The sequence below is a fragment of the Rhinoraja longicauda genome, chromosome 28, assembly GCF_053455715.1.
Source record: "Rhinoraja longicauda isolate Sanriku21f chromosome 28, sRhiLon1.1, whole genome shotgun sequence".
Classification (NCBI taxonomy): Eukaryota; Metazoa; Chordata; class Chondrichthyes; order Rajiformes; family Arhynchobatidae; genus Rhinoraja; species Rhinoraja longicauda.
Genome location: NC_135980.1, coordinates 28383239 through 28411214, shown reverse-complemented (window position 1 = coordinate 28411214; position 27976 = coordinate 28383239). Strand labels below are relative to the sequence as shown.

The 27976-nt window shown below is 47.8% G+C and overlaps 1 protein-coding gene across 1 annotated transcript in view; it reads left to right on the top strand.

The window, feature by feature from the left end:
- The first annotated feature begins 616 nt into the window (after positions 1–616).
- fbn3 (fibrillin 3) overlaps positions 617–27976 on the top strand; it is a 206225-nt gene continuing 178865 nt past the window's right edge. Inside the window, exons 1-3 of the mRNA XM_078424021.1 lie at positions 617–819; positions 20094–20176; positions 22625–22723. Coding sequence (XP_078280147.1) covers positions 629–819; positions 20094–20176; positions 22625–22723 — 373 coding nt within the window. The 5' untranslated portion in view covers positions 617–628. The remainder of the gene's footprint in view (positions 820–20093; positions 20177–22624; positions 22724–27976) is intronic.

Below are 27976 nucleotides of genomic sequence, written 5' to 3'. Positions count from 1 at the left end.
GAGGAGGGGAGGGGGAGAGGAGGAGAGGAGGGAGAGGAGGAGAGGAGGGAGAGGAGGAGAGGAGGGGAGGGGGAGAGGAGGGGGGAGGAGAGGAGGGGAGAGAGGAGGAGGGGGGAGAGGAGGGAGAGGAGAGGAGGGAGAGGAGAGGAGGGGAGAGGAGGGGAGGGGGGAGAGGAGGGGAAGGGAGAGGAGGAGAGGAGGGGAGGGGGAGAGGAGGGGGGAGAGGAGGGGGAGGGGGGAGAGGAGAGGAGGAGAGGAGGGGAGGGGAGGAGGGGAGGGGAGGGGGAGAGGAGGGGAGAAGAGAGGAGGGGGAGAGGAGAGGAGGGGGAGAGGAGAGGAGGGGGAGAGGAGAGGAGGGGGAGAGGAGAGGAGGGGGAGAGGAGAGGAGGGGGAGAGTAGAAGAGGGAGAGGAGAGGGGGAGAGGAGGGGGAAGAGAGGAGAGGAGGGAGGAGGAGAGTTGAGACCAGTCTAATTTGTTCTCTCTTTTCTCTTTCTCCACCCCCACCCACCCACCCACCCACCAGTAGCAGCAGCCCGGCCGGAGTGAGTGAGTGAGTGAGTGAGTGAGTGAGTGAGTGAGTGAGTCTGCCACAGTTTGATGCCTTGGCTTTGCTCTGGTCCCGGAGGCATGTTGAACATGGGGCCACGGTGGGCAGCCGTGCTGATGCTGGGGTGCACCGCTCTCCTCTGCCCGGCCACTGAAGCGGCGAAGAGCCAACAAGAGGGCGAGTACAGGGACAGGGCGGCGAGGTTTGGAGGAGCAGCCGACAGAGATTCACAATCGCGGGTCAGGAGACGAGGCCAAGACAACTTGAGGGGGTAACGTTCACTCTTTTGCCAATATCCGAACAGATTACAGTCAAATATCTAATCGATTACAGTCAGATATCTAATCAATTACAAATATCTAACCGATTACAGTCAGATATCTCATCGATTATTCAGATATCTACCCGATTACAACTATCTAGTCGATTACAGTCAGACATCTAGTCGATTACAGTCAGATATCTAATCGATTACAGTCAGATATCTACCCGATTACAAATATCTAGTCGATTACAGTCAGACATCTAATCAATTACAGTCAGATATCTAATCGATTAGTCAGATATCTAATAGATTACAAATATATCTAACCGATTACAGTCAGATATCTCATCGATTACAAATATCTAACCGATTACAGTCAGATATCTAATCGATTAGTCAGATATCTAGCTGATTACAACTATCCAGTCGATTACAGACATCTAATCGATTACACAGATATTTAATCGATTAGTCAGATATCTAGCCGATTACAAATATCTAGTCAATTACAGTCAGACATCTAATCGATTACAGTCTGTAATCTAATCGATTACAGTCTGTAATCTAATCGATTACAGTCAGATATCTCTGATCGATTACAGTCAGATATCTAATCGATTATTCAGATATCTACCCGATTACAAATATCTAGTCGATTACAGTCAAACATCTAATCGATTAGTCAGATACCTGATCGCTTACAGTCAGATGTGTAGTCGATTAGACAGATATCTGATCGATTACAATCAGACATCTAATCGATTACAGTCAGATACCTGATCGATCAGGGGATCCGCAGTCCATTCCATTCCATCCCAAACGTGACCCAGCTCCCAGCAACTAGTCACCGTTCCCAAGTCACGCATATTTAATGTAATGTAAGAAAATAACTGCAGATGCTGGAACAAATCGAAGGTATTTATTTCACAAAATGCTGGAGTAACTCAGCAGGTCAGGCAGCATCTCGGGAGAGAAGGAATGGGTGACATTTCGTGTCGAGACCCTTCTTCATATTTAATGTAAGATGTTTATTGCAGCTTTAAACAAAGGCAACAACTGCCGTGCATGAAAGGGGAGTTTGCAAAGACTCCTCCCGCAATGTGTACGACCCTCTGCTCTGTTTGGCCGCCCACCCACCCAGACCCCGACCCCCGCCCGCCCGCCCACCCACCCAGACCCCGACCCCCGCCCGCCCGCCCACCCGCTCCCATTTGCTTCCAACTCTGTGCTTTTGTGTCGAGATTGGAGTGGATTGTGAGAGGCAGAGGTTGGCTCGCTGAGAGCGAGCGGGTGGGTGGGTGGGTGGGTGGATGGGGTGGGCAAGGCGACACCAAGCCTCGTTAAAGCTGATAAAGGGGAAGATCTGAGTTCCAGCGGGGGCTGGGTTTTTATAGGTCTTGAAAGATGCCCATTTCTTTTGTCTTGGTCAGAATGTGACATGGGAGAGGGGGAGGGGTGGGGAGGTGGGAGGGGAGAGGGTGAGATGATCTTTCAAAGTTTCAAGGGGAAAAAAAATACCTCAAGCCTTTGAAAGGTTTTGAAGACTCACTTTGCAGCATCTGTGTTTAAAAGAACCTGCCATTTGAACTTTCGCCTACAGTTTCCATGTGATTTTTTTTTTGCTTCCATGTACTTTAACTAACTTTGGGAAGCCAGAGGACTCGAATAGAAAGACAGCACACGAAATTAACCCTCTTGGAAACTCATTCAATAGACAATAGGTGCAGGAGGAGACCATTCGGCCCTTCGAGCCAGCACCGCCATTCAATGTGATCATGGCTGATCTTTCTCAATCAGTACCCCGTTCCTGCCTTCTCCCCATACCCCCTGACTCCGCTATCTTTAAGAGCTCTATCTAACTCTCTCTTGAATGCATTCAGAGAATTGACCTCCACTGCCTTCTGAGGCAGAGAAATCCACAGATTCACAACTATCTGACTTAAAAAGTTTTTCCTCATCTCAGTTCTAAATGGCCTACCCTTCATTCTTAAACTGTGGCCCCTTGTCCTGGCTAAGGAGATGGAGGGAGGGAGGGGGAGAGGGGGGGGGGGGAGGTTGGAGGGAGGGGAGGAGTGGCGGCTACTTAATTGTGACTGAATAAGTCAAATTCTGCTGTGTGGCTTTGCATGTCTTTTCAGGATGTTTAGCATTGTTTTGAGGGATTCTGTGGTTTTAACCATGAAAACCTCTGCTGGGGGTTTTAAAAAAAAAAAATTTTTTTAAACAAGATGTGGATCCAATTAGTGAATATCACTGACCGCAAATGCTTGGAGTTTTTTAAAAGCTGCAATGGGAAATGCAGCGAAATGAGCCGGTGTTAAATGGAAACTGAGCAGGCCCAAAGGCAGAGAAAGTGATTAGATACCGCAAGTAATGTCGTGTAGGGGGGAAACAAACCCTGCAGATGCTGGTTTAAATCGAAGGCAGACATAAAATGCTGGAGTAACTCAGCGGGTCAGGCAGCATCTCTGGAGAGAAGGAATGGGTGACTTCTCTAACTTCAAGCAACCCTCAACTTTAGATAGTTCCTCTGTCCCTCCTGTCCCCTCCTCCTTCCCAGATCTCCCTCTATCTTCCTGTCTCCACCTATATCCTTCCCTTTGTCCCGCCCCCCTGACATCAGTCTGAAGAAGGGTCTCGACCCGAAACGTCACCCATTCCTTCTGTCCCGAGATGCTGCCTGACCTGCTGAGTTACTCCAGCATTTTGTGGTTAAAAACCCTCACCTTCCCTCTCTCTCCATCCCTCCCCCTTCCTAGTTCTCCGACCAGACTGACTGTCCCCCTGAATACATTTTTATCTCCCTATGCTTCGTTGTCACCTTCTCCCAGCGAACAATCAACTATTCTCCATTTTCCTTGAGCTCCATTTCTTTTGATGTTTCTTTTTAACGCCTTAGACTTCCTTATCTCTGTCTCCCTCTCCCCTGACTCTCAGTCTGAAGGAGGGCCTCGACCCGAAACGTCACCAATTCCTTCCCTCCAGAGATGCTGCCTGACCCACGTCTTGAGTTACTCCAGCATTTTGGGTCTTCCCGCAAGTAACGTTACCCTGAGATACTGCCTGATCTGCTGAGTTACTCCAGCATTTTGTGAATAAATACCTTCGATTTGTACCAGCCGTTATTTTCTTATATTACCCTGCATTGAGGTTATTGTGAAAGAAACCAAGTCAATTTAAGGTCGAGCCTGACGCAAATGTGTCTGATGAGTTGTTTTCAAGAGAGAGTTAGTTAGATTATAGCTCTTAGGGTTAAAGGAATAAAGGGTTTGGGGGGGAAAAAAAGTAGGAATGGGGCACAGATTTTAGATGATCAACCATGATCATATTGAATGGTGGGTAGACACATAATGCTGGAGTGACTGCGGGTCAGAATGGCGGTGCTGGTTCCGAGGGCCGAATGGCCTACTCCTGCGCCTAGTTGTGTAGGAAAATAACTGCAGATGCTTGTACAAATCGAAGGTATCACAAAATGCTGGAGTTAATCAGCGGGTCAGGCAGCATCTTGGAGAGAAGGAATGGGTGACGTTTCGGGTCGAGACCCTTCTTCAGACTGAAGAAGGGTCTCGACCCGAAACGTCACCCATTCCTTCACTCCCAAGATGCTGCCTGACCCGCTGATTAACTCCAGCATTTTGTGATGTCATGGGCCTCCTCCAGTACCATGGTGAGGCCCACCGGAAATTGGAGGAGCAGCACCTCATATTTCGCCTGGGCGGTTTGCAGCCCAGCGGTATGAACATCGACTTCTCCAACTTTAGATAGTTCCTCTGTCCCTCTCTTCCCCTCCCTCTATCTTCCTGTCTCCACCTATATCCTTCCTTTGTCCCGCCCCCCTGACATCAGTCTGAAGAAGGGTCTCGACCCGAAACGTCACCCATTCCCTCTCTCCTGAGATGCTGCCTGACCTGCTGAGTTACTCCAGCATTTTGTGAATAAATACCTACGCCAGGTTTCTATGTTTCTATGAAGTACTGTGGGATATTTTGGGATCTTGTTTCAAATCGCCGACTCGGAAAATCTGTAGGACTTGAATTAGCATGTGAGCATGTGAAGAAATGGGCATCTTTTAAAGTTGGCTGCATGACCGTCTTTGAAGATGGAGGAGGAGAACGTCATGCTTCTGCCTGTTGTTGGCGGGCTGGAGAGGTTGCAAAAGCGAGACTGTGATGGGGCAGTGCGCCATGGTGTGTTTGCTGACAGTGGCCGGCCTGCTGCGGCTGTTGGAGCTGATTGTCCTTCAACATTTTGCAATGCTCTCACAATGAACGTGTCGGTGGTCGGGTTGAAATGCATATGTCGCTGAGAACGCTTGATCCTGATTAAAGCTCCATTGTGTCATAAGGAACTGCAGATGCTGGTTTAAACCTTGCATCAGATTGCAAATCATACCCTGCGGCATTCACACCTACAAAGATCGACACAAAACGCTGGATTGCTCAGCGGGTCAGGCAGCATCTCCAGGAGAAAAGGAAGTGTGGGCATTCTCCGGGTCGAGCCCCCTTCTTCAGACCGAGAATCAGGGGAGAGGGAAATGAGAGATATAGACGGTGACGTAGAGAGATGTAGAACTAATGAATGAATCCCATTCCTTCTCTCCCGAGATGCTGCCTGACCTGCTGAGTTACTCCAGCATTTTGTGAATAAATCGATTTGTACCAGCATCTGCAGTTATTTTCTTATAATGAATGAAAACCGCTGCTCCAGATGTCAACTTATTTACATCGGCGAAACCAAACGTAGGCTCGGCGATCGTATCGCTCAACACCTGCGCTCAGTCCGCGTTAACCAACCTGATCTCCCGGTGGCTGAGCACTTCAACTCCCCCTCCCACTCCCAGTCCTACCTTTCTGTCATGGGCCTCCTCCAGTGCCATAGTGAGTCCCACCGGAAATTGGAGGAACAGCACCTCATATTTCGCCTGGGCAGCCTGCAGCCCAGTGGTATGAACATCGACTGCTCCAACTTTAGATAGTTCCTCTGTCCCTCTCTTCCTCTCCCCCTTCCCAGATCTCCCTCTATCTTCCTGTCTCCACCTATATCCTTCCTTTGTCCCGCCCCCCTGACATCAGTCTGAAGAAGGGTCTCGACCCGAAACGTCGCCCATTCCTTCTCTCCTGAGATGCTGCCTGACCTGCTGAGTTACTCCAGCATTTTGTGAATAAATACCTTCGATTTGTACCAGCATCTGCAGTTATTTTCTTATAATGAATGAATGCGTTCAGCGTGAGTAAAGCTGTTCCATTGCGATGGAAGTGAGAGTCTCTTAAAACACATCCAGCAAAAATCGTGTTTTTTAATTCAATTTTAGAAGTTAAAAGGGTTTAAGAATTATTTTACATAATCTATACTGCATTCCTAACTAACTCAAAACCATTGTCACATTTGTCCGTTTTATATCCACACAGCAATTGCCACTCGTTAAATTCTTCACTGTCTTCATTTGATTTCTCTTTTGAGAATTTGTCAAATAAAAGATTAACTGTATTTACTTGTTATCTCTCGTAACTTTTATTGCCTAATTTACAAGGATGTTGCCAGGACTGAGCTACAGGGAGAGGTTGAGCAGCCTGGGACCTCTATTCCCTGGAGCGCAGGAGGATGAGGGGTGATCTTATAGAGGTGTATACAATCAGGAGAGGAATAGATTGGGTAGATGCACAGAGTAGGTGAATCAAGGACCAGAGGACATTGGTTTAAGGTGAAGGGGAAAAGATTTATTGGGAATCTGAGGGGTAACTTTTTCACACAAAGGGTGGTGGGTGTATGGAACGAGTTGCTAGAGGAGGTAGTTGAGGCAAGGACTCTCCCAATTAAGAAACAGGTTGGGTTTGGATGGATATAGACCAAAAGCAGGCAGGTGGGACTAGTGTAACTGGGACATGTTGGTCGGTGTGGGCGAGTTGGGCCGAAGGGCCTGTTTCCACACTGTACCACTCTGACTAACGTTATTTGTATCACTGATTGCTGCCCAACTCTGTCCAGTCTGGAGAGAGCTTTGGGCATTCGTAAGTTTACACACTCATGGAAACCTACTCTATCTGAGACCCCACAGAGTGGTGAGATGGAGTAGGTTTAAATCTGTTCTAAAGCCTAATGAAGCCATAGTTTAAGCATTGTGATTCATAAAAGGTGTGGGACTGTCACCTGCACAGAGATGGTTCTGCTCGACTTGGATCCCAACCTGATTCCAAACTTGTATTGGTTGCAAATGTGCCTTCTGTTTATCCATGTTCTCCAGAGATGCTGCATTCTGTGGAGAGCGGATGGTCAAATATATTTGCAAAGGGCGCTGGTCTGGAGGAGGGGGTATAAATGCAGAATAACAGTTTGAAACCATCAGATGATGGACCATCAGGGTAGCGCAGCGGTAGAGTTGCTGCTTTGCAGCACCAGAGACCTAGGTTCAATCCCGTCCACGGGTGCTGTCTGCACGGAGTTTGCACGTTCTCCCCGTGACTGCGTGGGCTTTCTCTGAGATCTTCGGTTTCCTCCCACACTCCAAAGATGTAGAGATTTTTAGGTTAATTTGGTGAGGTTTAAATGTAAATTGTCCCTAGTGTGTGTGGGGTGGCGTTAATGTGCGGGGATCGCTGGTCGGTGCGGACTCAGTGGGCCGAAGGGCCTGTTTCTGCGCTGTATCTCTAAACTAAACTAAACCAAAGATGATGGAAATCTAAAACCAAAATGTTAAGAATGCTGATTAGTTGAAATAGTTAATACTCATGGAGTCCAGAAGACTTTAGTATGCCAATTGAGAAGACGCATGCTGCTCTTAATGTTTATGTTAAGCTGCATAGAAACATAGAAAATAGGTGTAGGAGGAGGCCATTCGGCCCTTCGAGCCAGCACCGCCATTCATTGTGATCATGGCTGATCATCCACAATCAGTAACCCATGCCTGCCTTCTCCCCATATCCCTTGATTCCGCTAGCCCCTAGAGCTCTATCTAACTCTCTTTTAAATTCATCCAGTGAATCGGCCTCCACTGCCCTCTGTGGCAGAGAATTCCACAAATTCACAACTCTCTGGGTGAAAAAGTTTTTTCTCACCACAGTTTTAAATGGCCTCCCCTTTATTCTTAGACTGTGTGGCCCCTGGTTCTGGACTTGCCCAACATTGTAGGAGACAAGAGACAGAGAGGGCAAAGTGCAGGTGAGATGGAGAATTAAAGCCAGGGACAATTAGAAACTTAGGGGCAACCTTATAGACTGAACGGTCGTTGACTGCAAGGCTAGTCTCCCAATCTGTCATTGGTCTTTGTGACATACAGGCAAGCATGTTTTGTGCAGACAAAAACAGTATATTAAATATATTAAAGAAGTAGGAGAAAATCACTGCTTGATTGGTACGGGTGTCAGGGATCATGGGGAGAAGGCGGGAGAATGGTGTTAGGAGAGAGAGGTAGGTCAGCCATGATTGAATGGCGGTGTAGGCCCGAATGGCCTACTTCTGCTCCAATCACTTATGACCTTGTGATATGGAAAGTGTATTTGGACTTCTGGATGATGGAACCAAGGAAGTAACGGATGGGTTTCACATCGGTAGTTGCGTGAGAGAGTGCGGTGGGACGAAGGGGCGGTGTAGAAAGTGTGGGTGATGTTGTCTTTTAAATTCTAAAAGGGAAGGGGGAATGAAATTGTATCTAGTATACATACCTGGTTCCATAGCTGGAACTGTCGGAAACTGTGGAGGGGTAATTCTGTGCTGTGAGCCGTGTCGGTCTGGTGGAAAATGAGGATGAGGGGGGGGGGGGTTTTAGTTTTAGAGATACAGCGTGGAAACAGGCCCTTCGGCCCACTGAGTCCGCGCCGACCAACGATCCCGGCACGTTAACACTACCCCACACATTCTTTGGAATAACTATAAGCCTTGGCTACCCGATCTCTCCTCGTGCATCGGTTCTGCCATTTCAGTAATCAGTCCAACAAACCTCTGGGGCATCCATCCGTGGCAAGAACATCCTTCCTCCAATTAGGAAAACAAAAGTGTAGACGGAGTCTGAACAAGGCTCCGCTTGGCTGCAGCAAATCATCCATGCTCCTGCACTGAAATCCTCATGCAACGGAGGTCAACCTATGATTTTTTTTTTTAGATTTAGAGATACGGCGCAGAAACAGGCCCTTCGGCCCACCGGGTCCGCGCCGCCCAGCGATCCCCGCACATTAACACTATCCTACACCCACTACGGACAATTTTTACATTTACCAAGCCAGTTAACCTACATACCTGTACGTCTTTGGAGTGTGGGAGGAAACCGAAGATCTCGGAGAAAACCCACGCAGGTCACGGGGAGAATGTACAAACTCCGTACAGACGGCGCCCGTAGTCAGGATCGAACCTGAGTCTCCGGCGCTGCACTCGCTGTAAGGCAGCAACTCTACCGCTGCGCCACCGTGACCGCCCTGATTTTCCTTCCAAACTGCTTGCTGCATTTGAACGCTTGTTTTTGACAACTGGCGGGCAAGGACACCCTAGTTTCATTACAATTTATCTTCACAGTCTATTAGCAATCATAGAAACATAGAAAATAGGTGCAGGAGGAGGAGGCCATTTGGCCCTTCGAGCCAGCACCGCCATTCATTGTGATCATGGCTGATCATCCACAATCAGTAACCCGTGCCTGCCTTCTCCCCATATCTCTTGATTCCGCTAGCCCCTAGAGCTCTATCTAACTCTTTTAAAATTCATCCAGTGAATCGGACTCCACTGCCTCCTGTGGCAGAAAATTCCACAAATTCACAACTCTCTGGGTGAAAAAAGTTTTTTCTCACCTCAGTTTTAAATGCCCTCCCCTTTATTCTTAGACTGTGTGGCAACCCCCGGATTATTATTACAGATAACAATCTTTATTTCTGCTTTTAGAATCTAAAAGTGGACAATGTCACATTTCTCCACATTGAATTTCATCCGTGCGTTTGCTGACATTGTCTAAATCACATTGGAGCTTCTTGGTATCTGCCTCACAGCTTAACTCTGCTCCCCCTAAACCCCTCCGCTTATGTGTTACCCGCCAAGTTAAAGAGTTGTTGTATTCCGATCCCTCATCCAAATCATTCATTTATCTTGGGAATAATCTGAAGCCACTTGGACAAAGATCTGTTTATTCCTACTCTTATTTCTTGTCTGCCGACCAACCCCATTCGCAGACACAAAATGCTGGAGTTACTCAGCGGGACAGGCAGCATCTATAGAAGGATGAGAGGAGATCTTATCGAAATGTATAAGATTATTAAGGGGTTGGACACGTTAGAGGCAGGAAACATGTTCCCAATGTTGGGGGAGTCCAGAACAAGGGGCCACAGTTTAAGAATAAGGGGTAGGCCATTTAGAACTGAGATGAGGAAAAACTTTTTCAGTCAGAGAGTTGTGAATCTGTGGAATTCTCTGCCTCAGAAGGCAGTGGAGGCCAATTCTCTGAATGCATTCAAGAGAGAGCTAGATAGAGCTCTTAAGGATAGCGGAGTCAGGGGGTATTGGGGAGAAGGCAGGAACGGGGTACTGATTGAGAATGATCAGCCATGATCACATTGAATGGCGGTGCTGGCTCGAAAGGCCGAAGGGCCGAATGGCCTCCTCCTGCACCTATTGTCTATTGTCTATTATCTCTGGAGAGAAGGAATGGGTGACGATTCGGGTCGAGACCCTTCTTCAGACTGATGTCGGGGGAGAGGGAGATACATAGATTAGGAAGTGTAAGGTGTGAAATTAGGACAAAGGGAATGGGAGATCAAAGGACAATATAGGATAAATAGACCATTGTTAGCTGGGAGAAGGTAACAACAAAGCAAACAGAGATAAAGTGTAGTCGGAGACAGCCAGACTGGTCGGAGAACTGGGAACGGGAGGAATGGAGAGAGAGGGAAAGCAAGGGTTACTTTTAATATTAGAGAAGTCAATGTTCGCACCGTTGGGGTGTAAGCTGCCCAAGCGAAATATGAGGTGCTGTTCCTCTAATTTGCGCTGGGCCTCACTCTGACAATGGAGGAGGCCCAGGACAGAAAGGTCAGTGTGGGAATTGGTGGAGGGATTAAAGTGTTGAGCAACCGGGCGATCAGGTAGGTTTAAGGTTTAGGCAGACTGAGCGTAGGTGTTCAGCAAGACGATCGCCGAGCCTGATTTTGTCCAATACTTTCCATGGCTTTCCAAGGGGTTCTACCCTCCATTACAGTGTAGTAGATTCTAGCTTTTACCTTGCTTTTGATATTAGGCTTGCTAATCTGTAATTTCCCATGTAGTCCTTTTTTTTGAATAGTTAGAATTATATTTGCTAGTCTTCAATCTGGAGAAAGTGCTCCAGGGTCAAAATAAAATGGAAGATAACAACCAAATATATAAGATTATAAGACATATATAAGACAAACAAACATATACGATTACTAAGGGGTTGGACACGTTAGAGGCAGGAAACATGTTCCCAATGTTGGGGGAGTCCAGAACAAGGGGCCACAGTTTAAGAATAAGGGGAGATGAGGAAAAACTTTTTCAGTCAGAGAGTTGTGAATCTGCGGAATTCTCTGCCTCAGAAGGCAGTGGAGGCCAATTCTCTGAATGCATTCAAGAGAGAGCTAGATAGAGCTCTTAAGGATAGCGGAGTCAGGGGGTATGGGGAGAAGGCAAGAACAGGGTACTGATTGAGAATGATCACCATGATCACATTGAATGGCAGTGCTGGCTCGAAGGGCCGCATGGCCTCCTCCTGCACCTATTGTCTATTGTCAAATGCATCAACTATTCCCAGGGCTATTTCTTTAGATTTCTATAGATTATCACATCCTGGGTATTTGTCAGCATTTAGTTTTTCCAGCACTATTTATTTAGTTTTGTTTTAGTTTAGAGATACCGCGCAGAAACAGGCCCTTCGGCCCACCGAGTCGGTACCGACCAGCGATCCCTGCACATTAACACTACCCTGCACACACTAGGGACAACTTACATTTATACCAAGCCAATTAATCCACTAACTTGTACGTCTTTGGAGTGTTGGAGGAAACCGAAGATCTCGGAGAAAACCCACGCAGGTCACAGGGAGAACGTGCAAACTCCGTACGGACAGCACCCATAATCGGGATGGAACCCGGGTCTCTGGCGCTGCAAGCGCTGTAAGGCAGCAACTCCACTGCTGAGCCACAGTGCTCTCTTTCAAGAGAGAGTTAGATTTAGCTCTTAGGGCTAACGGAATCAAGGGATATGGGGAAAAAGCAAGAACGGGATACTGATTCTGGATGTAGACACAAAATGCTGTAGTAACTCAGTGGGGACAGGCAGCATCTCTGGAGAGAAGGAATGGGTGACGTTTCGGGTCGAGACCCTTCTTCAGACTGATTTCAGCCTGACATCAGTCCGACGAAGGGTCTCGATCCGGAACGTCTCCCATTCCTTCTCTCCAGAGATGCTGGCTGTCCCGCTGAGTTACTCCAGCATTTTGTGTCTACCTTCCATTTAAACCAGCATCTGCAGTTCTTTCCTACTGATTTTGGATGATCAGCCATGATCATATTGAATGGCGATGCTGGCTCGAAGGGCCGGATGGCCTACTCCTGCACCTATATTCTATGTTTCTATGCCGCCCAACCCGTAATGATTTTCTCAGTTCCTTCCTCTGTTTGAAGCTTTTGTTGCCAACATATCTGAGGAGTTAGTTGCGTTCTCCTTTGTAAAGACAGAACCAAAGTATGTGTTTAATTGTTCTGCCATTTCAGACAGGAGGGGGGTGACATTCATTTTCACATGGCTTTTTCATTTTGTGTATTCATTGAAGATTTTACAGTAATTTTTCTCTCTAATTCTATTGCCATTTTAATCCTGTGCTGGATTCTACGGCCTGCTGGTTTTCTGGCAATTTTGTTTTCCCCCCCCCCCCCTCCTCTTTGTATTGAGTGGTATCCAGAGGGAGTGGTGGAGACTGATACAAATGCAATGCATGTGGACAGGAGCTTGTATAAGAAAGGACGAGAGGGATACGGCTTAATGCGGGCAAATGGGATTAGCGTAGATGGGTTTCACGGACGGTGTGGATGAGTTGAGCCAAAAGGCCCATTTGTGTGGCGTTCAACCTTGACTTTCTCTACCCCTGATTCCCTTTGTAAGCCAGGGTCGAACCCCCTTGCTTCATTTATTTTGATGTTTGACAGGAATGAATAATTGTTATAAGTCGTGTTTCCCTTCTTTAAACTATTACCAATTGCTTCCCCACGATAGCGCGGCAGTTTTAGGCCCACCTTACTCACCGTCGTTCCTTTGGTGCCAATGGAAGAAGTTTCATTGAAATCGGTGTTATATTTTTAAAAGTTATTCACATTTTAAAGTTTAAATCCATCTCATAGACAATAGACAATAGGTGCAGGAGGAGGCCATTCGGCCCTTCGAGCCAGCACCGCCATTCAATGTGATCATGGCTGATCATTCTCAATCAGTACCCCGTTCCTGCCTTCTCCCCATACCCCCTGACTCCGCTATCCTTAAGAGCTCTATCCAGCTCTCTCTTGAATGCATTCAGAGAATTGACCTTCACTGCCTTCTGAGGCAGAGAATTCCACAGATTCACAACTCTCTGACTGAAAAAGTTCTTCCTCAGCTCAGTTCTAAATGGCCGACCCCTTATTCTTAAACTGTGTGGCCCCTTGTTCTGGACTCCCCCAACATTGGGAACATGTTTCCTGCCTCTTAACGTGTCCAACCCCTTATTAATCTTATACGTTTCGATAAGGGGGGGAGGGGGAGGAGGGAGGACAAAGGGGGGTTGAGGGGGGTGGAGTGGGTGGTGAGGGGAAGGGGGGGAGCGGAAGGGGGGGGAGGGGAAGGGGGGTGGAGAGAGGGGGTGGAGAGAGGGGGAGGGGTTGGAGGGAGGGGGTGGGGGGACGGGGAGGGGGGTGGAGGGAGGGGGGGAGGGGTTGGAGGGAGGGGGTGGGGGGAGGGGGAGGGGGGGTGGAGGGAGGGGGGGAGGGGTTGGAGGGAGGGGGTGGGGGGAGGGGTAGGAGAGGGTGCTGCACCAATGCAGGAGAGGTTTGGGCCCCACTTGGTCTAGTACTTTTCTAAAACTTTGCGCCACAGCCCAACTTGACTTTTATAATTTCTCTGCCTTCCACTTTTGCTGCTTTGTCCTTTTATCTCATTCATGTCTCTCCTCCGTCTGCCTGTCTCTCTCTACTCAAGCTCTCCACCCCCAGCTATTTTAGTTTAAATTCTTCCAGACAGCACCAGTGAACACCTCCCCGAGGATGTGTCGGAAGTAACTGCAGGTGCCGGTTTAAACCGAAGATAGAAACAAAATGCTGGAGTAACTCAGCGGGACAGGCAGCGTCTGTGGAGAGAAGGGATGGGCGACGTTTTTCGGGTCGACGCCCTTCCTCAGACTGCAACGTCTCCGCAGATGCTGCCTGTCCCGCTGAGTTTCTCCAGCATTTTCTGTCTACCTCCCCAAGCATGTTGGTTTTCGTCCTACCCGTGTGTAACTTGTCCAAGGTGTCCTGGTCTCACCTTCCCAAGAATGGTCTGAGGAATCTGAAACCCTCCTGCAATATGAAGGAAGAAGGACTCTTATCTAGTTTAGTTTCGTTCAGAGATACAGCGTGAAAACAGGCCCTTCGGCCCACCGGGTCCGCGCCGACCATTCAAGAGAGAGCTAGATAGAGCTCTTAAGGATCGGGGGTACGGGGAGAAGGCAGGAACGGGGTACTGATTGAGAATGGTCAGCCATGATCACATTGAATGGCGGTGCTGGCTCGAAGGGCTGAATGGCCTCCTCCCGCACCTATTGTCTATTGACCAGCGATCCCCGCACATTAACACCACCCTGCACCCACTAGGGACAATTTTCTTACATTTACCAAGCCAATTAACCTACAACCTTGTAAGTCTTTGGAGCGTGGGAGGAAACCGAAGATCTCGTAGAAAACCCACGCAGGTCACGGGGAGAACGTACAAACTCCGTACAGACAGCACCCGTAGTCGGAATCGAACCCGGGTCTCCGGCGCTGCATTCGCTGTAAGGCAGCAACTCTACCGCTGCGTCACCTATGTTTTTACTCGGGCAATTTGTTCAGGGGGAGATTTTCCCTGTTCTGGCGTCGTATACACCGTCCGACGGTATTGGAAAAGGTGAATTGCTGATCTGGAGAGAGATTCCACACCATCCTACGATCTATAAACAGCTACAAAAGAATTAACAAGAGTTAGCTCAGCTGCAAATCTCAGTGGCAAGGCCAGTAGCAAAATCAAGGGCCAGTCGCACCCCGGCCACTCCCTCTTCTCCCCTCTCCCATCAGGCAAAAGGTGTAGAAGTGTGAAAACGCACACCTCCAGATTCAGGGACAGCTGTTATCAGGCAACTGAACCATCCCACCACAACCGGAGAGCAGTGCTGAACTACTATCTACCTCTTTGGTGACCCTCGGACTATCCTTGATCGGACATTGCTGGCTTTACCTTGCACTGAACGTTATTCCCTTATCGTGCATCTGTACACTGTAAATGGATCATGTATTGTCTTTCTGCTGTGTAGGATGGAACTGCAGATGCTGGTTTAAACTGAAGATAGACATAAAAAGCTGGAGTAACTCAGCAGGACAGGCAGCATCTCTGGAGGGAAGGAATGAATGGGTGACGGGTGAAGTCTGAAGAAGAGTCTCGACCCGAAACGTCACCCATGCCTTCCCTCCAGAGACGCTGCCTGTCCCCGCTGAGTTACTCCAGCTTTTTGTATCTGTTGTCTTTCTGCTGACTGGTTAGGCTTTTCACTGTACCTCGCTACACGTGACAATAAACTAAACTGAACTATCTCATTCAGCTCTTTAACTCCACTTTCGTCTTTAACCAGCGAGTGAAAGTGCATGTGTAGTTCTTGTGTTGTTGGAGCAAGTGAGCAAAACGTTCCTGCCCTTGATCACCATCCTCCGCTGGAATGCGTGAGCGTGTAAAACAGCCATAGCAAGCCATGATTAAGATTGACCGTTACATTTGTCAGCCAAATAGTTTAACACCCTTGGGTGCAGTGAACTGGTAGTCAGTCGAGATCTGTAGTCTTAAGAAGAGAGGATTTGAAGAAGAAAAAAATCTGCCATTCGGGAAAGCTGTGCTGTTGCAAGAAAATGATGTTGAAAATGGAACGGAAGGATGTGCTGGCTCTGGAGAGGGCCCAGAGGAGGTTCACAGGAATGATCCCAGGAATGAGTGGGTTAACATATGATGAGCGTTTAACGCCACTGGGCCTGTACTCGCTGGAGTTTAGAAGGTTGAGGGGAACTTACAGAATAATGAAAGGCTTGGATAGAGTGGATGTGGAGAGGATGTTTCCTCTGGTCTAGGAACAGAGGTCACAGCCTCCGAACTAAAGGGCGCTCTTTTAGAAAGGAGGTGAGGAGGAACTTCTTTAGTCAGAGGGTAGTTAATCTGTGGAGCTCATTGCCACAGAGGGCTGTGGAGGCCAGGTCAGTGGATATATTGTTGAGGCAGAGATAGACCAATTCTTGATTAGAACGGATGTCAAGGGTTAAGGGGAGAAGGCAGGAAAATGGGATTAGGAGGCAGAGACGAGTAGCCATGATTGAATGGCGGAGTGGACTCGATAGGCTGAATGACCTAATTCTACTCCTATAACTCGTGAACCCGTGAAAATAAATGCCTTAAGTTATGTTTTGGGGTATAATTACCATCGTAGAAATAGGGTGAGGGATAAGAGCCATTCAACCCAGAGATACAGGCCCTTCAGCCCACCGGATCCGCGCCGACCAGCGATCCCCGCGTATTAACACTACCCTACACACACTAATGGCAATTTACACATGCACCAAGCCAATGAACCTACATACCTGTACGTCTTTGGAGTGTGGGAGGAAACCGAAGGTCTCGGAGAAAACCCACGCGGTCACGGAGAGAACGTACAAACTCCGTACAGACAGCACCCGTGGTCGGGATCGAACCCGGGTCTCCGGCGCGGCAAGCGCTGTAAGGCAGCAACTGTACCACTGCGCCACCGTGCTGCCCTTGCGATTGCCTCCTCTGGAACCACTGCCCAAAACTAGCGTGCAATGTAAATCGTAACGGCACACTATGTGGCTGAAAAACACTCAGTACAGTGATCCTCTGACTCCAACTCTCCATCTGTCTTCACCTTTCACTCATTCATCGGAACAAAGTCGCCAACTTGAGTTCCATCCACTAATCCTGACAAGATGAGGTGAATTAACGTTGCCTGATTCCCACGTCCATTGTCAGAGGCTGGTTAAAGCGGCAGGTTTAATCTGTCGGAGTGGTTACTCTGTGTCTGGATTTGCTCTGTTTAATAAAGAATAAATTCAAGCCATTTTAATTTCTTGCTTTTGTTAAAATTTTAACCATCTGGAATTGGGCAGAATTTGGGTTGTTGGAGGCCGGCATTTACAGCCCATCACCTTTTCAGGTGTATAACATGATGCTCACATATGTTAGGCCGAAGTGTTAAATGTGCCCTGGGTGTATACTGTGTAGGAAGGAACTGCAGATGTTCTTTTAAATGGAAGATAGACACAAAATGCTCAGCGGGACCGGCAGCATCTCTGGAGAGAAGGAATGGGTGACGCTTCAGGTCTGAATAAGGGTCGCGACCCAGATTAGACCTGTACCAATCAAGTTGTTTGAAACTGGTTAAGGAAGCAGACAGTAACATGGGGCTTTATAAATGGAGACATCGAGCAAGCAAGTCACAATGAACATAGATATATCTAAATACTAAAACTCACGTTTGTTTGTTCCTGAACGACAGCCATAACGGTACACGATAGCGCGACAGTTTTAGGCCCCACCTTACTCACCGTCGTCCCTTTGGTGCTAATGGAAGAAGTTTCATTGAAATCGGTGTTATATATTTTTAGTTATTCACATTTTAAAGTTTAAATATATCTCCTAGGGAGGGAGGGGGGGGGGGGGGAAGGAGGGAGGATAAGGGGGGTTAAGGGGGATGGAGTGAGGGGGGAATGGGGTGTGGGGGGAGGGGAAGGGGAGCAGGAGGAGGAGGGGAGGGGAGAGGGCTGGAGGGAGGGGGAGGGGAGGATTGTGGGAGGGGGTGGAGAGAGGGGGGGGGGGGGGGGGGGATGGGAGGGGGAGGAGAGGGTCCTGCACCAATGCAGGAGAGGTTTGGGTCCACTTGGTCTAGTTCATTTGCTAAACTATGATTAGTCCATGTAGAGTTTTGTGTCTAAATCTGGTGGCGTACATTTATTTTCTTGATTAGTGCGGGTGTCAGAGGTTATGGGGAGAAGGCAGGAGAATGGGGTTAGGAGGGAGAGATCGATCAGCCATGATTGAATGACGGCGTGGACTTGATGGGCCGAATGGCCTAATTCCACTCCTATTCAATAGACAATAAACAATTCGGCCCTTCGAGCCAGCACCGCCATTCAATGTGATCATGGCTGATCATTCTCAATCAGTACCCCGTTCCTGCCTTCTCCCCATACCCCCTGACTCCGCTATCCTTAAGAGCTCTATCCAGCTCTCTCTTGAATGCATTCAGAGAATTGGCCTCCGCTGCCCTCTGAGGCAGAGAATTCCACAGATTCACAACTCTCGGACTGAAAACGTTTTTCCTCATCTCAGTTCTAAATGTCCTACCCCTTATTCTTAAACTGTGGCCCCTTGTTCTGGACTCCCCCAACATTCCTTATGACCGTATGACATTAAGAAATGATCACAATCGTTGGAACGGTGAGAGGAACGGTGAGAGGCGCAGTGCAGTGGTGCAGCAAGTCGAGCTGCTGCGCCATCACTCCAGTGACCTTGGTTCAATCCTGACACTTGGTTTTGCCTGGTTATTTATCCCGGGATGGAAACTGTGTATTAGTAATTGTTTTCTTGTAATTATATATATTGTATGTACATTACATTCATACCTAATATACATACTGACTCAGGCCTAATCAATCCTTCGAGATGACCGTCAGTTCTGTTGTACCTTCTACAGAATATCTTCTGTGGGTATTGCTCTCAATCCACCGTTTCCCATCAATACATCTCGTAGTTTACACTGTGCGTAGGAATGGAACTGCAGATGCTGGTGTACATCGAAGCTAAGACACAAAATGCTGGAGTAACTCAGCGGGTCGGGCAGCATCTCTGGAGAGAAGGAATGGGTGACGTTTCGGGTCGAAGTATGGTCTCCACCCAAAACATCACTCATATTTTAAACTAGTTATCAAGCATTTTTTAGAAGAACTTGCCATTGATCTGATACTAGACCAAGTGGACCCGTCGGGCCCAAACCTCTCCTGCATTGGTGCAGCACCCTCTCCCCCTCCCTCTTCCCCTCCTCCCGCCCCCCCCTCCAGCTCCCCCTCCCCTCCCCCCCACTCCATACGTCCCCAGGACAACTCCTACTGTGTGGACCAAGGAATGGGATTGAATTGAATGTGGACATGATTGTATCTTCAGCAGATAGGCTGCATGTGTTTTTTTTAGGGATGGAAACCGGGAAATACCTCATCGATGTATTTGCTTCCAAAATGGATTTAAAGCACGTTGTACCTTTAACATATTTCTAACATTCACAAGCAGTATTCCACATCTTTCTCTAAAAGTATAAGAAGAATGTTCAAAATAACGCTCTATTGGAAACTGCAGAGATTACACTGTTCCCTTCGTAGAGTCTGAGAGTCATAGAGTGATACAGTGTGGAAACAGGCCCTTCAGCCCAACTTGCCCACCCTGCCAACATGTCCCAGCTGCACTAGTCTCACCTGCCCGCATTTGGTCCATATCCCTCCAAACCAGTCCTATGCATATACCTGTCTAACTGTTTCTTAATTGTCGGGATAGTCCCTGCCTCAACTACCTCCTTTGGCAGCTTGTTCCATACACCCACCACCCTCTGTGTGAAAATGTTACCCCTCAGATTCCTTCACCTACGTCCTCTGGTCCTCGATTCCCCTACTCTGGGCAAGAAACTCTGTGCATCTACCCGATCTAATCCTCTCATGATTTTAATACACCTCCATGAGATCACCCCTCATCCTCCTGCACCCCAAGGAATAGAGTCCCGGCCTACTCAACCTCTCCCTGTAGCTCACGCCCTCTAGGCCTGGCAATGTCCTTGCAAATCTTCTCTGTACCCTTTCCAGCTTGACAACCTCCTCTGTGCAAGCTTCCTTTTACAAACGCAGCATTGATATCCAATGTACACAAACAGGGCTGATATTGACAGTACAAGCAGGAGCTAAACCATAGTACAGAGGAGTACAATAAGCATTACAGGATATAACGGGAGCAGAGAAACCTAACATTAACCCTTTTCTTTCCTTCCCTTTCAGGCCTAATGTGTGTGGATCTCGATTTCATTCCTACTGTTGTCCTGGATGGAAAACATTGCCCGGTGGTAACCAATGTATTGTGCGTAAGTACTGCCGGTCTGTCCACACTGAAGTAAGGACATAAGTGATAGGAGCAGAATTAGGCCATTCGGCCCGCTCAAGTCTACTCCACCATCCAATCGTGGCTGATCTATCTCTCCCTCCTAAACTCATTCTCCTGCCTTCTCCCCATAACCTCTGACACCCGTCACTAATCAAGAATCTATCTATTCACAAAATGCTGGAGTAACTCAGCAGGTCAGGCAGCATCTCGGGAGAGAAGGAATGGGTGACGTTTCGGGTCGAGACCCTTCTTCAGATTGTCTGAAGACTGTCCAGCATTTTTGTGTCCGTTTTCCAAATTGTGTTAGGTGATGTGCACACTTCAAACCTTAGACTAGCCTGTCACAGAAGGCAGTGGAGGCCAATTGACTGGATGTTTTCAAGAGAGAGTTAGATTTAGCTGTTAGGGCTAACGGAATCAAGGGATATGGGGGGAAAAAGCAGGAACGGGGTACTGATTTTGGATGATCAGCCATGATCATATTGAATGGCGGTGGTGGCTCGAAGGGCCGAATGGCCTACTCCTGCACCTATTTTCCATGTTTCTATGTCTGGATTGCCAACTTCGAGGACTGTTTTTGACTTTCCTGTATCATTCCCCAGCATTGTGGACATTCCCACTGTCTCCAGAAGAATGCCTAGGCCAGGAAGTGTTTCAAATATATATTTTAGCTGGAGTTTTTCAGATTACAAAAGTTCCCATCATTAGCTGCTTAAATTTTTCTGTTTCCTTTCTTTTACCACAGTTCTTTCACTCTTTCATTTAAACTTTCTCTTTCTTATCCAGCTGAGTGGATTATGTCTCTTGTTCATCTTGGAAGTTCACACTAAGCTTTCTTATCTCCCTATTCACAAAATGCTGGAGTAACTCAGCAGGTCAGGCAGCATCTCGGGAGAGAAGGAATGGGTGACGTTTCGGGTCGAGACCCTTCTTCAGACTGAAGAAACATTGCCCATTCCTTCTCTCCCGAGATGCTGCCTGACCTGCTGAGTTACTCCAGCATTTTATGAATAAATAATAATAATAATAATAATAATAATGCATTACATTTATATAGCGCTTTTCAAACACTCAAAGACGCTTTACAGGGATTACTAGAACATAGAGAAGAAAATAAATAGATAAATAAGTAAACGAACAGAAAAAGGAGACAGAAGGTGAGGTGACGGTCAGTGGTTGAAATACATAGAAACATAGAAAATAGGTGCAGGAGGAGGCCATTCGGCCCTTCGAGCCTGCACCGCCATTCAATATGATCATGGCTGATCATCCAACTCAGTATCCCATACCTGCTTTCTCTCCATACCCCCTGATCCCTTTAGCCACAAGGGCCACATCTAACTCCCTCTTAAATATAGCCAATGAACTGGCCTCAACGACCTTCTGTGGCAGAGAATTCCACAGATTCACCACTCTGTGTGAAAAAAAAACTTTCTCATCTCGGTCCTAAAAGACTTCCCCCTTATCCTTAAACTGTGACCCCTTGTTCTGGACTTCCCCAACACTGGGAACAATCTTCCTGCAACTGGCCTCTCCAACCCCTTAAGAATTTTGTAAGTTTCTATAAGATCCCCCTGAATCTTCTAAATTCCAGCGAGTACAAGCCGAGTCTATCCTTCGATTTGTACCAGCATCTGCAGTTATTTTCTTATACTTTCTTATTTCTCTCATTCATTATATTTTGTTTACAATGTACTCTGTTTGAATATTCTGTTGTGCTGCTGCAAGAAAGAATTTCATTGTTCTAGTTGGAACACACGACCATAAAACAATCTTGACTCTTTTCCTGTCTTTTATTTGAAACCCGCTGCAAACCTGTAATGGGTCAAGTAGCGTGATAAAAAAATCATGTTTTTCCACCCAATGAAATGATCAAAAAGTTGACTCTCCTGTGGCACGACATCACCCAAGTAATCATTTTAAAAAAATCTGTCAAACCCGACTACGGACGCTGTCTGTACGGAGTTTGTACCTTCTCCCCGTGACCCGCGTGTGTTTTCTCCGCGATCTCCTCACTCCAAAGATGCACAGGTCTGTAGGTTAATTGGCTCGGTATAAATGTAACTTGTCCCCAGTGTATGTAGGATAGTGTTGATGTGTGGGGATCGCTGGTCGGCACGGACTCAGTGGGCCGAAGGGTCAGTACCTCTAAACGAAACTGAAAGCTCACAAAGCAGAAAATCTTTCACTCACCACGTGAATGCTTGGCGTCACATGAAGTGTAACAGCATGCCGACTCTGTAAACATAACACCATCGTGTAAGTGTAAATCTACCATCAGTATCAATTCAACTCCTATCCTCTCTGCAGATCTAAAGCCACAGCTTTAGATGAGTTAATGGTGGCCAGACCACAGCCAATTGTGTCCTTTGATTGTTTAGCACCATGCTGCCTCTCTCTGAAGTGATTTCCCTTTTGTCTTTTCCAGCCATTTGTCGAAATACCTGTGGTGATGGTTTCTGCTCCAGACCAAATATTTGCACGTGCTCCAATGGGCAGCTTTCGCCAGGCTGTGGCTCTGGCTCCGGTAAGTGATACGTAGGCACCAACAACCCTTATTCACATATTTATTCACAAAATGCTGGAGTAAATCAGCGGGTCAGGCAGCATCTCAGGAGAGAAGGAATGGGTGACGTTTCGGGTCGAGACCCTTCTTCAGACTGATGTCAGGGGGGCGGGACAAAGGAAGGATATAGGTGGAGACAGGAAGACAGTGGGAGATCTGGAAAGGGGGAGGGGAAGAGAGGGACAGAGGAACTATCTAAAGTTGGAGAAGTCGATGTTCATACCGCTGGGCTGCAAGCTGCCCAGGCGAAATATGAGGTGCTGTTCCTCCAATTTCCGGTGGGCTTCACTATGACACTGGAGGAGGCCCATGACAGAAAGGTCATACTGGGAATGGGAGGGGGAGTTGAAGTGCTCAGCCACCGGGAGATCAGGTTGGTTAATGTGGACTGAGCGTAGGTGTTGAGCGAAGCGATCGCCGATGTAAATAAGTTGACATCTGGAGCAACGGATGCAATAGATGAGGTTCGAGGAGGTGCAGGTGAACCTCTGTCTCACCTGGAAAGACTGTTTGGGTCCTTGGATGGAGTTGAGGGGGGAGGTAAAAGGACAGGTGTTGCATCTCCTGCAGTTGCAGGGGAAAGTGCCTGGGGATGGGGTGGTTTGGGTAGGAAGGGACGAGTGGACCAGGGAGTTACGGAGGGAGCGGTCTCTGCAGAACGCAGAAAGGGGAGCCTGGGATACAGCTAGACCACAGCTATCTAGAGCTGAATGTTCCTGGCAGAACAACAAACACTCACTATCAATGAGCTAATGGGTAAGTGTTGTGTCAGAACACAATGCTGTCATTCCCCACTGTCTAGATGACGCTGATTTGGAGGGGATGCAATGTTTGGGGGAAAAAAACTGCAGATGGTGGTTTAAATCGAAGGTAGACATAAAACGCTGGGGCGACTCCGGGTCAGGCAGCATCTCGGGAGAGAAGGAATGGATGACGTTTCTGGTCTGAAGAATGGTCTCGACCCGAAACGTCACCCATTCCTTCTCTCCCGAGATGCTGCCTGACACGCTGAGTTACTCCAGCATCTTGTGTCTACCTTTGTTGCAATGTATTCTTGCTTTGGAATCAGAATCGCCCAGGTCCAGGTTTTTGTGGAAATCTGGGCAGACATTCCAATTCAGTTCCGCAAGTTAAAAGACGCTGGTCAGGCCGCATTTGGAATATTGTGAGCAATTTTGGGCGCCGTATCTGAGGAGGGATGTGCTGGCTCTGGAGAGGGTCCAGAGGAGATTTACAAGAATGATCCCAGGAATGAGTGGGTTAACCTATAATGAGCGTTTGTCGGCACTGGGCCTGTACTCGCTGGAGTTTAGAAGAATGAGAGGGGGACCTCATTGAAACGTACGGAATAGTGAGCGGCCTGGATAGAGTGGATGTGGAGAGGATGTTTCCACTGGTGGGAGAGTCTAGGACTGGAGGTCACAGCCTCAGAATTAGACATTCTTTTAGGAAGGAGATGAGGAGGAATTTCTTTATTCAGTGGGTGGTGAATCTGTGGGATTCTTTGCCACAGAAGGCTGTGGAGGCAAAGTCAGTGGTTATTTTTAAGGCAGAGATGGATGGATAGATTCTTGATGAGTACAGGTGTCAGAGGTTATTGGGGAGAAGGCAGGAGAATGGGGTTAGGAGGGAGAGATAGATCAGGCATGATCGAATGGCGGAGTAGACTTGATGGGCCGAATGGCCTAATTCTGCTCCTAGCACTTATGACCTTATGAAACATCAGGAAATGATGTTATCTGCCCGGTGTCACTTCTCCACTTTTCCTGAAGTTGAAGAATTCATCGTTGGTGCCGTTGGATTGTCACCGGCGCAATCCCTCCCGCTAGTCTGTCACCTTGTTCTGGCGTTGGAGGAGGCCAAAGACAGGGGGGTTGGTGTGGGGATGGGAAGAAAAGGAAGGGAAATGGAAGTGGTGGGCAACCTGGAGCCCCAGTTGCCCCACCCCTCCCCTGCACCACGTTTGATCACAAGATCAGAAGCGACAGGAACAGAATTAGGCCATTCGGCCCATCGTCTTCTCCGCCATTCAATCATGGCTGATCTATCTCTCCCTCCTAACCCCATTCTCCTGCCCTCTCCCCATAACACCGTGATCGCCATTCCAATCAAGAGTCTATCTATCTCTGCCGTAAAAATATCCACTGACTTGGCCCCCACGGCCTTCTGTGGCAAAGAATCCCATAGGTTCACCGCCCCCTAAAGAAATTCCTCCTCATCTCCTTCCTAAAGCAACGCCCTTTAATTCTGAGGCTGTGACCTCTGGTCCTAGACTCTCCCACCAGTGGAAACATCCTCCCCACATCCACTCTTTCAAAGCCTTTCACTATTTGGGAATTTCCAACTCCAGCTCCATGGAGAAACAAGACTGCTGTTAAGAAGCACCTCCAGGTGGTTCCATTTAGGTTAATGAGGCTAACTGACAGATAATTGATCTGTTTTTAAAGAGACAAACGTGAATTGGATTTCCTGGACCTTTCAGGTTTAATCGAGAGTGAGAAGAGATTGGCAGAGGATCACCATTGAAGGAAATTCCCACACATTTCTCCCGTTTTTACGTGTGTTATCAGAGGCTGCCTCTCTTCTCTGTTGTATTTCAGTGAAAAGAGGTCAACTCACTTTATCTCAACGACGAGGGACTACTTGTGTAGAATGAAACTGCAGATAGACACAAAAAGCTGGAGTAACTCAGCGGGACAGGCAGCATCTCTGGAGAGAAGGAATGGGTGACGTTTTGGGTCGAGACCCTTCGTCCGCCTGAGAGTCAGGGGAGAGGGAAACAAGGGATACAGCCGGGGAGGCCATACGATATAGAACAAATGAATGAAAGATATGAAAAAAAGTAACAACGATAAAGGAAACAGGCCATTGTTAAGCTCTTAAGGATAGCGGAGTCAGTGGGTATGGGGAGAAGGCAGGAACGGGGTACTGATTGAGAATGATCAGCCATGATCACATTGAATGGTGGTGCTGGCTCGAAGGGCCGTATGGCCTCCTCCTGCACCTATTGTCTATTGTTAACTGTTTGTAAGATGAGACCGAGTACAGACGATAGACTCAACAATACGACTTTGAAAATAGACATAAAAAGCTGCAGTAACTCACCGGGACAGGCAGCATCTCTGGAGAGAAGGAATGGGTGACGTTTCGGGTCGAGACCCTTCTTCGGACTAGTTAGGGATTATGGAAACGAGAGATATAAACAACGATGTGGAGAGATAAAGAACAATGAATGAAAGATACGCAAAAAATAAACGATGATAAAGGAAAAAGGCCATTTTCTAATCACTGAAGCCAGCCAGAAGACATCATTTAAAAACCAGTCAAATCCAGGATTTGGTTTCTAAACCCACGGGGCATAGAATAACACAGGGATTAGTGTAGGAAGGAACTGCAAACGCTGGTTCAAACCAAAGATAGGGGCAAAATGCTGGAGTAACTCAGTGGGACAGACAGCATCTCTGGAGAGAAGGAATGGGTGACGTTTCACGTCGAGACCCCCTCTTCGGACTGAGAGTCAGGGGAGAGGAAAATGAGAGTTGTAGATGGTGATGAAGAGGGAGATATAGAACAATGAATGAAAGATATGCAAAGAAGTAACGATGATAAAGGAGACAGGCCATTGTTAGCTGTTTGTAGGGTGGAAACGAGAAGCTGGCGTGACTTGGGGAGGGGTGGAGAGTGAGGGCTTGCTGGGGTTACTTGAAGTTAGAGAAACCAATATTCTTACTTCATGCCCTTGTCGGATGTAAATGGACAGGGAACGTTAAGTGGACAGGGAGAGTCCAGTCTCTCACCCCCATTACTGCTGAGTGTCCTGCCTCTGGGACATGTGTGGAACCAGGGCCAACTTCTACCCACTGTTGGTTGTCACGACTAAAGGATGGCCGAGAATGTCAGATATTATGGCAGTGGCAGGTAGATGGAAAACCAAGCACGGGTTTGCAGTACACGCTGCCAGTGTGGGTCTTTATTTTACAAATGTGCATACTCACACATGTTCACGAGACTTCAAGATAATGAATATACCACATGGCACAAATACCTCCATTTCTGGCGTCACCCATTCCTTCTCTCCAGAGATGCGGCCTGTCCCGCTGAGTTAACCCAGCTTTGTTGTGTCTTATCTTCGGTTTAAATCAGCATCTGCAGTTCCTTCCTACACAATCCGTTATCAGAGTCAGCCATAGATGAGATAACAGCAACGAGACATTTGGCATCAAGCCAGGCTGTGGGCCGGAAGGTCGGGCATATGCGTGGATGCCAGTTTCTGCTTTCCTCCCATTGAGTGACCTGGGTCATCGACACCCCTCTCTTGAATGTGGATGACCAGAGGCTAGTTCTCTCCTCTGTTAAATGTGCCTGACCAGTGACAGCTTATTTCCTCGTGTGTGTGCGTGTGTGTGTGTCGCTAGGGGCTGCTTTCTCACCCTGTCGTATGCCACTGATAAGGGACAGATCCTATCCTAAGTTGTAGGAAACAGATGCTGGTTTAAGTCTGGTTCAGTCTAAAGAAGGGTCTCGACCCGAAACGTCACCCATTCCTTCTCTCCAGAGATGCTGCCTGTCCCGCTGAGTTACTCCCATCTTTTTGTTTCCATCCTAAGTTGTATATGTGAAGCCAAGCGCTGTATTGCTCTGTAGGAAGGAACTGCAGATGCTGGTTTAAACCGAAGATAGACACAAAAAAAACTGGAGTAACTCTGGGACAGGCAGCATCGGTCTCGACCCGAAACGTACAGTCTGAAGAAAGGTCACGACTCAAAAACGTCACCCATTCCTTCTCTCCAGGGAGGCTGCCTGTCCAGCTGAGTTACTTCAGCATAGTTACAATGTCAGGCTCGAGTGAGACGGTTAGGAACAGTCTATCAGAGTCAGATAGACACAAAAAGCTGGAGTAACTGGCAGCATCTTGGGTTGAGACGTTTCGGGTCGAGACCCTTCTTCAGACTGAAAGTCACGGGTGCCATGAAGGGTCTCGACCCGAAACGTCACCCATTCCTTCTCTCCAGAGATGCTGCCTGTTCTGCTGAGTTACCCCAGCATTCTTGTGTCTTATCTTCGGTTTAAACCAGCATCTGCAGTTCCTTCCTGCACAGTCTGTTATCAGAGTCAGCCATAAATGAGATAACAGCAACGAGACATTTGGCATCAAACCAGGCTGTGGGCCGGAATGCGTGCATGTCAGGAACAACGAGACGATTATGAATGTCG